The sequence below is a fragment of the Miniopterus schreibersii genome (genome assembly GCF_964146895.1).
Source record: "Miniopterus schreibersii genome assembly, chromosome: 12".
In the NCBI taxonomy this organism is placed as follows: Eukaryota; Metazoa; Chordata; class Mammalia; order Chiroptera; family Miniopteridae; genus Miniopterus; species Miniopterus schreibersii.
In genome coordinates, this window is record NC_138112.1 from 46,355,350 (window position 1) to 46,370,764 (window position 15,415).

The 15,415-nt window shown below is 35.8% G+C and overlaps 1 protein-coding gene across 35 annotated transcripts in view; it reads right to left on the minus strand.

Annotated features, from left to right (window-relative positions):
* SOX6 (SRY-box transcription factor 6) overlaps positions 1 to 15,415 on the minus strand; it is a 512,419-nt gene that overhangs the window by 307,103 nt on the left and 189,901 nt on the right. For all 35 annotated transcript variants that reach the window (XM_081154523.1, XM_081154504.1, XM_081154513.1 and 32 more), the window contains one exon: positions 2,481 to 2,721. In XM_081154523.1, coding sequence (XP_081010649.1) covers positions 2,481 to 2,717 — 237 coding nt within the window. In that variant the 5' untranslated portion in view covers positions 2,718 to 2,721. The remainder of the gene's footprint in view (positions 1 to 2,480; positions 2,722 to 15,415) is intronic.

Sequence of the window (15,415 nt, forward strand, 5' to 3'; positions counted from 1 at the left end):
AGCAACGCTTGATATCAAAAGAGAGTGAAAGTTTGAAAACATTTTCAGCAAGGATGATTTCTTTTAGACTAACATACAACATATTTGTAAATTTAAACTTTTATACCACCGTAAATTCCACTTAATATCAATTTGGTAAGCATTATTATTAATATCTATTAATAATTATTAATATCTATTTTCTGACAAAATTTCATCATAAAACTTTGAGAATAACTCACTGAAGCAATCTGATACTTGCTAAGATAATACACAAAATTTTACTGAGAAAAATAAGCAAAGTGTTCTCTAAAATAGTAAAATTCCAACTGTATTATTTCTGCCTCAACCTACATTTCCAGTTTAGTTATTTTAATCTGTCCATGACTATATCTGGCATAAAAGCAAAAATATACCTTGAACCCACCCTTTCTCTCTATTCCGTCGGCCTCCACACTAATTCAAGTCACTGTCATCTCTTACCTGGATTTCTGAAATAGCCTTGCAACAGGTCTTCCTCCTTTTGCTCTGTGTCCCTCCCATCCATTCATACTACAGCCAGAATTATTTGTTTGAAATCATCTTAAATCCTTCAATGCCTTTTCATTGCACTTAGACTCAAGCCTCACTTCCAATGTTATCTACAAGGTCTTGTTGGATGTAGCCCCTACCCATCTCTCCAACCAGATCTGACGCTACACTCCAGCCACGAAGGCTACCTTAAAGTTCCTGAAACTCGTCTATATCTTTCTCACCTCAAGTATTTCATACATGCTATTCCTTCTGCTATTTTTATTCTTTCCTTTCTTCCTTGCCTGGCTAATTCCTATCATCCTCGGGTCAGCAAGGGCACACCTATGTACCCATTCTAAATTAGGTTTATTCCATTAGGTTCTCACATAGCATTCTGTTCTCTTTCTTCCTAACACATAACAAATTTTTAAAATTCACTGTTGACAGTATTATAGGTGTCCTCCATTTTTCCCCACTTTGACCCCCTCCATCCAGCCCCCCCACCCCAGGCCTTGCCCACACTATTGTCTATGTCCATGGGTTGTACATATATGCATATAATACATATCACCATTTAATTATATATCTATTTCTGTTCCCTCTCTTAGATATAAACTCCATGAAGGCATAATCATGCATGTTTCGTGCACCAGCACCTAGTAGAATGCTGCGTCCAGAGAAGGTGCTACATAAATATTTGTTGAAATAAAAATAAAACATAGCCCTAATAGCTTGCCAAAAACCCAGTGTCAGTGGCTGGATATCTATTTCACCCACGCAATCTTGGAGGTATAAAACGGACCATTCAAATTCAATCAGAAAAACAGACTTTTAGTCTTACTTTATTATACCTTCTCTTCTCCCTATTCAACAAAAATACATCTTCCAGTGGATCTATCTAATTTTATAATGATGATAGCCTTTGAATCTAAAGTTAGTCTAGAAAAGTCTTGTTTGTTTTTCTTCCAGTCCCCTACATCTCAACTACTGCCCCAGAGTACTAGTTCTATCAGCAAAATCATTTGAAAAATAAGTGTCTACGTCCATAAATTATGAAATCAAACTTTTTAATTGGTCCTGAGACATCAAGTATAGAGCAAGAATTTAAATATATTTTATTAGCAGTAAAGGTATTTTTGAATAGTACCCTATTTTTTAATTGAGGAATAAAACTTTCTCTAGTTTCTCACTTAAAATACTTTTCATTAACTTAACCAAAATTTAAGACATGCAAAACAGAGTTTAAAATTCCTAATCAAATAAAATATGTTAAGGTTTTGGTCAGTTCTAGATGCTAAAAAAAAAAAAAAATGAATAGTTTTGCTTTAAATTAGACAATGAATGTCATTTGCTCTGGTTTCTGTTTTGATGGTTAAAGATGGAATTCAACATAAGAAAGCTGGCTAACACACTGCATGTGTTTGATGCTGCTTTTTCTACCTTTAGAGAAAACTCCCACAGTCTCATGGAATGATACTCGGGAGCATTGCATGTTCTTTTGAAATTAATATATAGAGATGTAAGTGAGAAAATCTTTATTATAAATCAAGAATAACTGTCAAGAATGATAAATGCATTTCCTCACAGAAGATGCACTCTCCATATGATCTCCTTCATGAAGACGGGTTTGCTTAGTACAATTTTTCAATATTAATTCACAGCCACACTTCACTTGACCATACCTATCCTGTAGTATTATCAAGTTCATCACCTTAAATTCAGACATTCAGAGAATGTGATAGCCAAATCTCTCCCAAAGTCAATTAAATTTTTTGGCAAGGTGACCTAATAATGGACAAAAACTAAATCACAAACTATGTCCCAATTTTTCCCAGTTAGAAGAATATCAATAATATATATCATAGTTGTTTTATGACCTGAACACAATGAACTCTAAAGACCTGTATTTTGAGCTTCCTCTAGAATAGCTATTTGTAATGAGGTCATGCTAACAGACACAGTGACAGTGCCAGATTTTAAAAACTCACCATTCTCTGCTGAGACGACAGAACGCTGTCCCAGTCAGCATCTTGTTGAATGGTATTGACAAGCGCTGGTAGCTCCTCAGAGTGAGGTTTGTTGTGCATTATGGGGTGCAGAGGCAGATGGGAGGCCACATGTTGATCACTGCCCTCTTCCTTTTCCCTGGAGGTCAAATCTTGGGTCATCGCTTCCTCTCCATCAGCTGAACAGGCAAATGGAGAGGCGGCTTGCTTGGAAGACATTCTTCTGCAGAAGATGGAAACAGCATGGATTAAAAAGGCCTGTTGATGAAAAAAATCCCTCACATTTGACTAATTCAGGAAAAAAAAAATTCTCTAACTTCAGAGATGTTTGTGATCTACTCTAACCCACTGAAAAAGAGCTCTTAGCTTATCTATTCCACTTCCCCACTTTGATTTTAACTCACAAAACTCTTCCCAGTGATTGCTGCATATTTTCTCTCTTACCAAACCATAAATGAAGTTTTTATGGAATAAATTTTCATTATGTATAGTATCTGTATGTGTGTATTTCCCCCAAGTTCTCCCAACTAGATTATAAGCTTCTTGAGAATAATTTGGTTGATTTGGCTAGCAATGGGAAAAAAAAAAAAAAAAAAGAATGACTGAATGAACTGGCAAATGAGCCAGTTTGGAAGATGATTTGAAAGTACACATATCCAAATTTTGCTTATGCTTTATGTCAGAACAAAAATCTAAGTCAGAAAATATAACCAAAAGGGTAAGTTATCTACGATGAAATCCTAAGCAAATTTGGTCCTGACTTCTGAGTTTACACCTTGGATTGAGTGCTAGGCCTAACACTGTTTAGTGTCAATGTGATCCTTTTCTAAAGACCTTCAAGCTGTGTCAACTGCTGTAATTTAACTTTTAAGTGACATACTGATTGAGTGGATGATACTGTTAGATTAGTCTAACGGCAGTTTTATAACATTTGAATTGAGCATATAAAATAACTGTGCCTCTATTTTATATTAGAAAGTATATACAAGAATTAAAGCATTTAGTATGAAAGTAGTAAAATGCCTACAGTGGATAATATTTTGATACTCCACAAACAATTACTGAACATTTATCTATGTATCTATAAGTAAATTCTGATTATATTCAGCACAAGGTCTTCATTCTGTGCTTTCATACAGTCAGAAAATCATTATTATTAAACAGAACTTCAAAACTTTTATAATATCACTTTATCAAGATTATTTTCTTAGCAAAATGCTTATAAATAAAATCACTGGTAGTTTTTAAATTAAAATAAGAGGCGATTGAGTATCTTTTCTAAAACTTTATGTCATTTTTGGTTTATAACATATTTAGCTCTAAAATTGCTGCGTAATGAAAGGAATAAAATCTCCACCTTAATTGCTCTTTAACATTAATTGATTTCATACCATTTTTTAAAAAATGCACAAATCAGTTAACATAGGAAACCACATGAGCATTTTTCAAATTAGCAAATCATTAACTTGCTAGTACTGTTTCTACAGACAAATAAATACTGATTAAAGGGTCTAGAAATCTGAGATTAACAGTTAAATTTACAAATCTGTCACATGCTTTCATGAATATTGCAGTGAAGGAAATATCAAGTGCAAAGAAAAATAATTAAGTTAATTCCAATTTAAACAGTAGTTTTATGTAGCAGCCCATGTTTCACATAGGATTTAACAGCTAATGCTAAATTTCTCACAATTAATGAAGGGGCTCAGATTTAGTATCCTACAGTGAAAAAATTAAGATAAGATCAGCTAATCTAATTATGCACAGTTCTAAATAAAAGTATTACAGGCTTTTGAAGTGCTTTGAAACATATTAAAATGCTGATACCTACTTACAATAATCGTTCTACAAATACAAAAATTTCATCTATTAGACTTGATGCTATAAAATAAAATGGGGAAAGGAAGTACAGAAGAATGTCTATATTTTCTTTGAGAAGAAAGAAATAAAATGCTCTAAAGAGCACTATCTCAAAAAATCAGATAAATGTATTCTTGACCAATTTCTAAAAATACTAGCAAATGGACTTACATATACACACTTAGGAAAAGCGATACCAAAGGACGTTTCTTAGTCTACATGAAGCACTCAAGAGCTTACTTCACTGGCCTCATAAATACTGTCGTAAAACCAGGCAAATTATAACTGTCCTGCAAGTTTATCAAGAGCTTGCTGTAAACAACAAGAATGTTTTCATAGTTTAGATAATGACAGTACCAATAATGTAATCATTCACATTAAAAACAAAAGAAGGAATTTACTGCTGCTTTTGAAAACAGCTCAATACAATTGAAAGTCATAATCGAAAACTCATAGGGACTTTAGTTCCCCAACAAACATCCTCTTATTATAAAGCAACTTGGCTCCTTCCAATAGCAATATCTGTGATTGTTGCTTTAGTATAAATTAATCATGACACAAAATGCAAAAGTCTCTTAAGAATAATTTCAACTGCAAAACTGCACCAATGAACAATAATACTGCACAATCCTAATTAAACACAACCATGCAGCTGTAAAAATAGACTAAATCTGTCCAAAGCCATGAGTTGAGTTTAAAGGCTGGTTTGTTAGAGTGTTTTCTTAAGGAAGGCTGGGCCCTCAGTCTTAATCAGCCAATAAATTATTTCCTGCAATTACATTAAATAGAAAATTATCTTCAAATGGGGAGTGTTAATTGAAAATCAAAATTCAGAGGGAAGTTTAGAAATTACACGCTGAATACAATTAGTGAGGAAGGGCTTCACCTCTACTTCATCAACAGCCTTCTGGTGATTCCTCCAGTGACCATTCAGGAAAGCTACCTATTTATAACATCACACAATTTGTCTTTTATTTTGCACCTACAAATACAAATGTGCATCAAGGTTGCAAATAAAAGATAGGCTGCCAAAAAAAAAAAAAGACAAAACAATATTAAATCTGACTGTTCAGCCTCAGTTCACACCATCATTAGGGGACAAGGAGAGGGGGAAGGTAAGACAATAATAGCTAACAACTAAGGAAGGCATACTCAAACTTTGAAATCCCAGCCTTCAGCAAAGGTATTAACATTTTTTTATTCCAAGAACAATTTTTCCATACTGTATTTCTTCTTGTGTTTACTATAGTTCTCAAATATGTTGTTAGCAGAGAAAAAGGTGATTTTGTTCTTTTAGGTAGGTATTACTCCACTCTGGGCATTTTTTTTTGACAAAATTGCTGGGCTTGTTTCAGGTTTGTTTTTATTTGGTTTTGTAGTTTTGTTTGGGGTGGTGGTTTTGTTGTATTTTTAAAAAGAAAGTGTGCACAACTTTACTTTAATGCACAGTTTATTAAATAAGTCAGATTCACTGATTATTAGATTCAATTTACTGATTATTTTTTGCACAATTACTTTATTAAAGAGTCCTTCAATTTACTGATTACATACTCATTCATTTCATTTCTTTAACTTTCCCTTTTAAAACATTTTACTAGACCAACTAAACAGTATTCTAGAAACTGCAGACTCTTGGTAATGCTTTTACTATAACCACTGCACCTTGGCTGGCTACTCTCCTTTAGAAATTCATAAATCAAATATACACCAGTTTTAATGTTTTAAATTGTCACATCGGATGCTTACGTTTATTTTTAATGCTCTTATCAGTAATTTTCCCTTACAAAAACCTTCACCCCCCCAGTGTATTAGAATGGTATCTTACTTTAGCTACTGCCATATATAACTAATAAGCAAACGAATCAAAATCCTTGTAAAAATGGTCAATTTCCATGTGACTTTACTTTGTTTTATTTTTGCACTATAACTTAAAAATCATTCAAATGAATTGTTTTTTTAATTTGTATTTTTAAAAAAATCTCCCTAGTTATACCCCTTGAAAACAGGGGGTTATAATGGAAGTGCTGACACAACCCTAACTAAAGCAGCGCAAATGTTGCTGCTATAATACACAAAATCAAGTTCTATTATTCTAAACGATCCTCGCTCATGGGATTTTTCTTTACTGTGCTCCCAGCCAAACTGCTGAAGCATGAAAAATTTAAATGCAATCAAATGCGCCCAATTCTACTTTACTAGAACAAGTGTCTACAGTGGTACAATCTTAAAAGGAGATGCAACAGATTTGTTTGGTGTTTTTTTTAACTGTTTATTTATAATACAGTGCATTGGAGATAAAATAAAAGAGGAAATTACACTCACATGGTACCAGTGTATTGACTACACAGAGTACATTATAATCAGAGAGAAAAACGACATTGTCAACTTATCACATTGGTTAAACAAGATGGTTTTCTGGGGCATAGCTATTATCAAGTAAAACCTCCAAAGAGAATTACATATCTTTGGAACACATAAAACTAAATTCCCATCATGTGTTCCCCAAGTTTGAAATGTCTCTGCCCAGCAGATCAAGTGAATTCCCAGGATGCCAGGCCACTGGAAAGAACTTCAGGGCTTAGGACGTTTGGGAATGAGATTGTCGGAGATAAAGTCTCCTGTAACTGATAATGTTTTCTAGAAAGTCAGTAGGAGTGCCTCTAGAAAGATGATCATTATTTTACTTCAAAACCCCAGTATAAAATCCGAATGTTTAGACTATTACAAACTTACTCAGACAGTAAATTTACTTTATGTCCTTTAACAAGAAATCAAGATTAGCTTGTCTAAGACTTTATAAAATGGTGAGGACTAGATAATCTACACATTAAATCCTCTATCTCAGAAAATCCTACTTTCTACAATGTTAAGACTTTCTGATTTGATGTTATTTTTTAAAAACAGTCATTTGTATATGTTTAAAAATTAGGATTATTTTAAAACAACTTTCTCATAAGGCATAGCCCCTCAAAATTACTTTTTTTTTTTCTTTAACTACTACTTGGAAAGAATCCATCTCCACACTATCATTTAATACTTAACTATAGAAAGGAGTCACTGAATTTATTAGAACAGTATTTTTAACCTGATTTTTTTAAATGTTTTCATTACTTATAATATTATTATCAAATGGCATTCACTTTTTAGGTGTGTTACATTTATTCAAAAGGAGCTCTGTTTTTAACACAAAACAACATTTTAATAGCTGGTTTACTTAAAGAAAAAATTAAAAATTCAGACCAACATTCACATTTATTTTTGCAACTCTGCCCCAGGCTACCAAGGTAGATTTATTCACTCAGATAAATTCACTGTTAATTTAATCCTGCAATTGATCTGATACTGAGAAATAAACAACTAACTTTCCAAAAATATAGCACAGTGCCTCTCATTTTAAGGAGCATAAGTAACAGATATGCTCAGCTGCCAAAATGCACAATACCCAGGAACCCCTACGAAGGATGCCAGCCCACCCAACCTAGGGCAAAGAACGATTTCAAACCTTCCTGTACCTCGATTTCCCACATTTAAGGACGCGGCCTGATTCCAGACATTAAAATGAAGACATCCCTTTTAATACTTTTCCTGCTTCTGTTGGGTAAAGCCTATGGGTTGTCATTGACTCCTTGTATTGTTTTATCAGGCACTACCCTCCTTTCCCCCACTCTATCTCCCTCAAACTTCCCAAGGCTTCTGCCAGGTTTTTCTCCCTCTTCCATCTGCTGAATAAGAAAATTTAGTGAAAAAGAAAGTAACTGCTTTCAGAACTACCTTGGAGAGTTATAAACCAATCTTTTAAAGTTTGCAGTGGCTCTTTCAGAATATCTATGGTAACATATGCAGATGCTATCTGTTGGAAAAAACCTCACTGATTTGGGATAGCTGTCAAATCAATAGAGATAAGGCAAGTGAAATGTACTTGAAGCCCTTGAAGTGTATCTAAGAAGGGTCTTAAATTAATGGATTTTGGCTTATCTAAGGCTTCTAATTTTTCACACCAAAGCACCAAAATTGTCTCCAAAGGCCTTCTGAGGTTCTTACAAAACAGGGACTACCTGGAACAGATTCTTCTCAAGTCATCAAAGTCTGTGTTTCTAGAGTTTATATTTAGCTGACAATATTGCTGTCACTTTATATAGCTTAAGACTGTTCTTTGGACTAGAGCTCATATGTCTTGGAATGCTTTGACTCATGAATTGTTTCTCCTGATAATGTTACATCACGTAACCACCTCTGTCTAATTGGTTGGTATCTGCTGCAAGAGAGAGGCAACCAGCCTAACCACTGGTCTGCCTGCTGGGTTGCCTATGGAAAACCTATCATTATTACATGTGTCCCTGAGTATCCAGTTTCTTCCCAGGATCAAAACAACTTGATTTCATGTAACCTCTATCTATACTTTTTGCCTGGTAGAAATAATATTGAATTTCTCTCACAGTTTATTTACTAGTAACTTGTTGGGATCTTTGCTTTGGAAAGCCAAGCCCAAAATATATAAATAAAATCAGTCAATTAACAATAAGAGCAAAACCAAACAATAGCTACTCTAAATATACACTAACTTACAGGATTTTAATCAAGCACAATGACTTTACAGCTCAACTGAAAGACCTCAATATGGCTTGAGTGAAAGAAAGCTGTGTAAAATAATAAGAGAATGAATTTATTTACATGCAACCACTTTGAATTTCCACTTCCCATGAAAGGAGAACCATAATTGCTAAAGTGAAAACCAAACATGTCTTTGTCAGCTGGAAAGACACCAGTATGGAAGTCCAGTTACAAGATATCTTATCCAATTATTAATAAAAATTATAAACCGGAACAATGACTTCTCATAGAGAAAAAGCAGGCAGTTGTCACTGTACTTTTCCATTCCTACCTCTATTTTTCACTTTCTAATACTGCCAGAAAGAAAGAGGAACATGAAAAGTAAAACTACATAGACTGTTTCAATCAAATGAAGGCTCACACATGGTGACTGTGAGTGAACAAAATCATATCAGAAGCTCATCTCTGAGGCTCTCCTTCAGACCAGTTCATAAAAAGTGAACACAAATCCCAGTAAGAGCACTGCAGCTTTCCAGGCAGAGCAGAAGGCATGCAAATTATATCCTTTAGCTAAACAAAGCAATCAAGCAATTCCTTTCTTTCATGTAATGAAACAAGGTATAAATTTCAGGTTCCAATCGAATATGAGGAAGAAGAGGAAGGGGAGGGGCTAAGAGGGGGAGAGGAAAGGAGAGAGGGAGGGGGAGGGGTGAAGAGGAAAGGGGAGGAGAGAAACAACTGTGGCTTTGCAGTTCATTTTCAGTTTGTCTACTTAATGAAAACCTCATTGTACAACCCTGAAAACCATTTCCAGCAGGCAAAGTATTTCTGATTCAGCAGAGGTTACACAAGCATCAAAGCAGTTAAATATAGGTGCCAAGCCACACTGCCAGGAGCTCTTAGTGCTGTGAGTTAGTGTTACCTGACAGCTTAGTGAATATAAAATTACTTGTTTCTCCAATTGAAGACAATCAAATTGTCACCTTCCATTGTAATAATGCACAACTAGTGATCAGCAAAGTGCAAACATAATTACCATGAAGAAAACAAAAAATCAAACCTAAATCTCTCCACAGAGTAAACACATCTATCTGGCTTCCCCAAAAAGGAGTGCATTTTAATGCTGAATGCTCTGATTATGTTATTTAACAATAAGATTTATTAGCCTTACACTAAATTAAAATGAAAAACAACAAGAAAGACCAATTCATAAAAAGTGAGTACAAGTGCCACTAAGAGCACTACAGCTCTCCAGGCAGAGTGGAAGGCGTGCAAATTATGTCACTGCCATTAGGGCCAACAATGTTAAGTGTGTGTCAGCAGCACATCCACTAGAAAAACCATGCTTTCAGAGATTTCTTTCTAGCCTAGGAACCTTTCTGAAGGTTGAAAATACAGGTAGGATCCAACCTCAAAAGCTTTTTTGTCTTAATTTTTCCTGAAGAGAAAAAAGTTATGCTTTATTTTTGCCCTCTAAAGTAGCCTATATTTTTGAAGTTGAAAAGTTACCTTACAAAATTGATTTAGCATCTTTATCTAAGTTTAGAAAAATAACCAAGCATAGGGTACATGTCCACAACTATTACTGAGACACTCAGCATCTGGAATTCTCATCCAAATTCGGTGACTAGATTGGCCCACTATCAAAGTGATTTCAGTAGCCCAGAGCTGGGTTAGTGTTAAAGCACTGAAACCCTGACGCAGTTCTCCCATACCCTGAAGATTCCTAAGATATAAATATAAATGTTCCTCCAAACAAACTGCATTTTAGTAGAGTGATTTTATATCTAACTCAAAATTTAAAACATTCAGATTTGCATCTTTCTTCCAATAAATCAAAAACAATCCTTCCCATTCTCAGAACACTCATAATTTAGGGATTTTCTTCTTTCATCAGTAATGTCTTCCTTTTCTCAGAAAAGTACGTCATACTTACAAGCTAATGCCTGATATTCCATTTTTACCTGATACCTCGGTTCTAAATATCATTTCTAATCCTCTAACCAAAAAATGAATCGGTTAAGGGAGAGAGGGAAGAACTGCACCAAGTAAAAGTGAGTCAGGGACCATCAACAACATAACACTTCCCTGAGCTTGAACCTTTGCATATAAACTCAGACATTAGCAAATCAACAGATCACTCCTGAGAATGATGCTTTCATTCTTTATAAATCTGGATGGCCAAGCGATCTTATATTGCATTCCTATTCCTCCATTTAGTTAGGGAAGGGTATTTTTCAGAAGAAAAGTTTAGATGAAGACACTGCGTTGACTTCGTGGTTAAATCAGAAGCAGAATAAGGGTGGTAGAAACAGGAAAAGGGGAGAGTCCAATCTCTAGTTGAAATTCTTACAGTGATTTGAGATAAATTTTATATCACTTAGAGAAGTCTGGATGTGAGAAATAAGACTGTTTTAACAAAAGACTTTATTTCCTTGACCTTGCCAACTCTCAAGTAATATAACAACGTTTTTTTCAAGGGATCCTATTTACAAACTTAACACAATAAAAACTTCCCAGTAAAGGGTGTGTGCTCAGTGGTTTTTTAACTTCGATGATGAATAACTTGATACATTCCTAAAATTATGCTCCTACAGAATATTAGTTACAATATAGTAATAATAAAAAGTATCAACAAGGAATACAGAAAAGAAACCTGTTGTCAGGGAATGTCTTCCAGACCCAGAGAGATAAATACTTGCATAGACAGTATCCTAAGCTTACAGTAAGTGGAAGAAAAATAGAAAACATAAAAACATTTTGTTTTAAATACAAAAAGAAGCTTATCCTATGTGTTCCATAAGGATAAGGGTCATGTCTATCTTGTTCATTACTGGATCCCCAATACCCAGGCACAGTGCATACCACACTGTAGACAATAATACTGGAAAGACAGAGAGAGGGAAATCAGAGAGAAGAGATGAGCAAATTAGCTATTTTAAAATTAAGATGAATAGATAATCGCAGAAATACTACTCACATGTAAATGTTACCAACCTAAACATTATTCTTTCTGTATACTCTTTCTACAAAACATCTCATTCCTTAACACCTAAATCATATGATTTTTAAATCTATATCCCCAACACTGAGTTCTCTCATTTCCCTGCAATACAACAGCCCTCAAATGACTGCTAGATATTTATACCACGATGTACTCTGCTATGTCATATTCAACAAACTTAAAATTAGATTCATCATTATTTTCCTCAACGCCCTCCCTCATTCATTCACATTCAGAAGAGCATCATTCTCAGAACCATCCAAGTGCAAAACGTGAACACTATATCCATGTCTCCTTTTTTATCTTTGACCCTCGTTGTTAGCCTGACCCTAAGCTCCATCAACTCTTCCTTAGCAATGTCTCTTAAGCTCATACCTTCTTCCCATACTCATAATCACCCCAGTGTAGGACTTGATTATACTTCCCACCTAGACTCTTGTGACAGACTCTAAATTGGTTTCCCTCTTTCAGTACCTTCCCCTCCAAATCAATCTTACTAATGCTCCCTTAATCAGATCAAGAAAAGTCAGTAGCTCTTCCCTGATGACGGAAACAGGTCCAAACTCCTGACTCTGGCATTCAAGGTCCTCCATCCAAATCCAACCAATCTTTCTAAACTTATCTTCTAGTTGTCTCCACTTTGACCTTTTACTCTAACTAGGCTGATACACTCAGACTTCATTTATTACTGCCTCCCAGCTGTTTCCTTGCCTGTCTCTGCACTTTCCTCGCCTTGCTTTCATATCACTAGGAAACCAACTGAGACTATTCAAGGTAACTACGATCCACCTTCCTAATCACATCTAATAAATGCTCTGAAAATGTATTTTTATACCACTCATTCAACAATTAATGCATACTAGCTTAGATATCTTTTTAAAATGTATAACATCATTATATTTTATAGGTAATTACAAATTTTTCAAGGACAAGAACAAAACCCTAGGCTTTGCTGTATTCCCACACTACCTAGTACAATATTTTGCACAAAGAAAACACTTCACAAATATTTGCCCAATTATTTAAACATTATTAAATGAACAGGCAGAAATAAATTTAGGGCATTATACTTAACCAGAGGATTTAAAGTAAATGTCTAAATCTCTGTGCACAAACTGGTTTTCCAGGGCTATCTCTTCTTCTCCCAACGTCTGGCCAATTAATTTCATTTCATAGTTTAAAAGTTCCACATATTTTATGGCCAAAAACAAAAATTGTCAATCTTTGTTGTATAAACTTTAAAAAGATGGCTAGGTGGACATATAGACAAGTGAGTGGATGAATATGGATGGAGAGATGGATGGGTGAATGTTGGCGAGATGGTTGAAAAGATGTATAAGTGGGTATTTACGAGATGCTTAGAAAGTACCAGTCCCGTGCTGAGCACCGTTGCATGTGTTATCTCTTTTTTTTTTTAATTTTTAATTCCTCTGCATTTCCTGAAGTGAATTCCTACCCCCTCCCCAGTCCCTCTCCCCACCATTGAATCCTGAAACACTAATCAGAAAGAATATATGCACCCCAATGTTCATAGCAGCACAGTTTACAATAGCTAAGATCTGGAAACAGCCCAAGTGCCCATCAGTAGCTGAGTGGATAAAAAAGCTGTGGGACATTTACACCAAGGAATACTACGAAGTTGTAAAGAAGAAGGACCTCGTACCTTTTGGGACAGTATGGATGGACCTGGAGAAAATTATGCTGAGTGAAATAAGCCAGGCAGAGAAAGACAAACGTCACATGATCTCGCTTATACGTGGAATCGAAAGAACTTAAAAAACTGACGAACAGAATAGATTCAATGACATGGAAGCATGGATCAGACTGATGAATGTCAGAGGGATGGAGGAGGGTGGGTGGGAGGAGGGGGAGAGAGTAACCAAAGAATTTATACGCATATTTCTCATTTAGTTCTTATACCTATTTTACAGATAAGGAAACCCTGACACACACAAAAAAGTTTTACTGAACAAAATTAATTAAAACTTGCCTAAGGTTGTACCTAGTAAATACAGAAGGCAGAATTTGAACTCAGGTGCTCTAACTCCAGGGCAGATTTAAATAAAGGTAACTGATAGTAAATCTAAATTAAACAGATTAACAATTTCCATTTGTCATCTGAGCTCCACTAATTTACACACTTCCTATAGAATTTTATTTTTAATATTTCAGTTAGTACAGATACTCATTTAATACAAGCTTCATCAAAAGATTTGCTATCTTTACTTTCTCCTTCCTTTTGACTTCTGTAGTTGGAGCTGTTTAATTACTGGTTAACAATGGGGGGGGAGATGGAGAGAGAGAGTGAGAGGGAGATGGAGAAAGAGAGGGAGGGGGGAGAGAGGGGGAGAGAGAGAGGGAGAGAGGGGGAGAGAGAAGGGGAGAGAAGGAAAGAGAGAGGGGGAGAGAGAAGGGAGAGAGGGGGAGAGAGGGAGAGAGAGATAGGGAAGGGGAGAGGGAAGGGGAGATAGAGAAAGTGGGAGAGATAAGAGGAGAGAGAGGGAGAGAGAGAGAGGAAGAGAGAGAGGAAAGGGGGAGGGGAGGGGAGGGGAGGGGAGGGGAGGGGAGGGGAGGGGAGGGGAGGGGAGGGGAGAGGAAAGGCGAGGGGGAGATAGAGAAAGTGGGAGAGATAAGGAGAGAGAGAGGAAGAGAGAGAGGGAGGGGGGAGGGGGAGGGGGAGGGAGAGGGAACAGTCAACCCTTTAACCAGCCCATTTGACCCGCCTTCCAGAAGTAGTTAAAGCCTTTAGCATACAAGGCTGCCATTCTTACATAGTAAATTCTATCGTTCTTACACAATAAATTCTATAACAAATATTTGTTGGGTGTTAACTATCATGCTTTCCCCATCATGATTTTTCTGGTCGGCCTAAATGATCCACATTTATTTATACTCTCATTCAGATAATTGTGAGATAAGGTAGGATGTTACTGCCCCTTCATTTGAGAGTTCAGAGAAGTATGAGATCCAATGTCTACCTTCTAGCTCTTACCAGAGATGCCACAAAAGAAGCATCAGGTACAACTGAAGGTGTTCCACTACAAAAGTAAACGTGAGGACAGCCTTCGGGAAAAGGAGATGCGGTACTGGAGCAGTATACATTTAACACACCACCTGTGCAGAATTCACTTCAGGAAATGCAGAGGAATTTATATATCCTCTTAAAATCTGACTACCAGGTAACATTACATACATCCTAACTTCTGTGGGAAAGAAATAGATAAGGCCCATACATGGAGGCATGCATTTTTATAAATTGTGAAAGATAAAGAAAGGTTTTCACCACCAACCCCAAAATTTCACACTTCTTTATATGAAATAAACAAGCAGTCTAGTTTCACACAAAAAACTACCGTGCTGCTATCTTGTATTTCTCCCTCTCTACTCCCACTACCCCTCCCTTCCTTGTGGCTATTTGCTTGAAGTTTCTCCCTTGTATTTGCTGGTAGCATATTATCATAAAAAGCTCCACTAGAACATGAGAATCCAATTGTTTCCACTA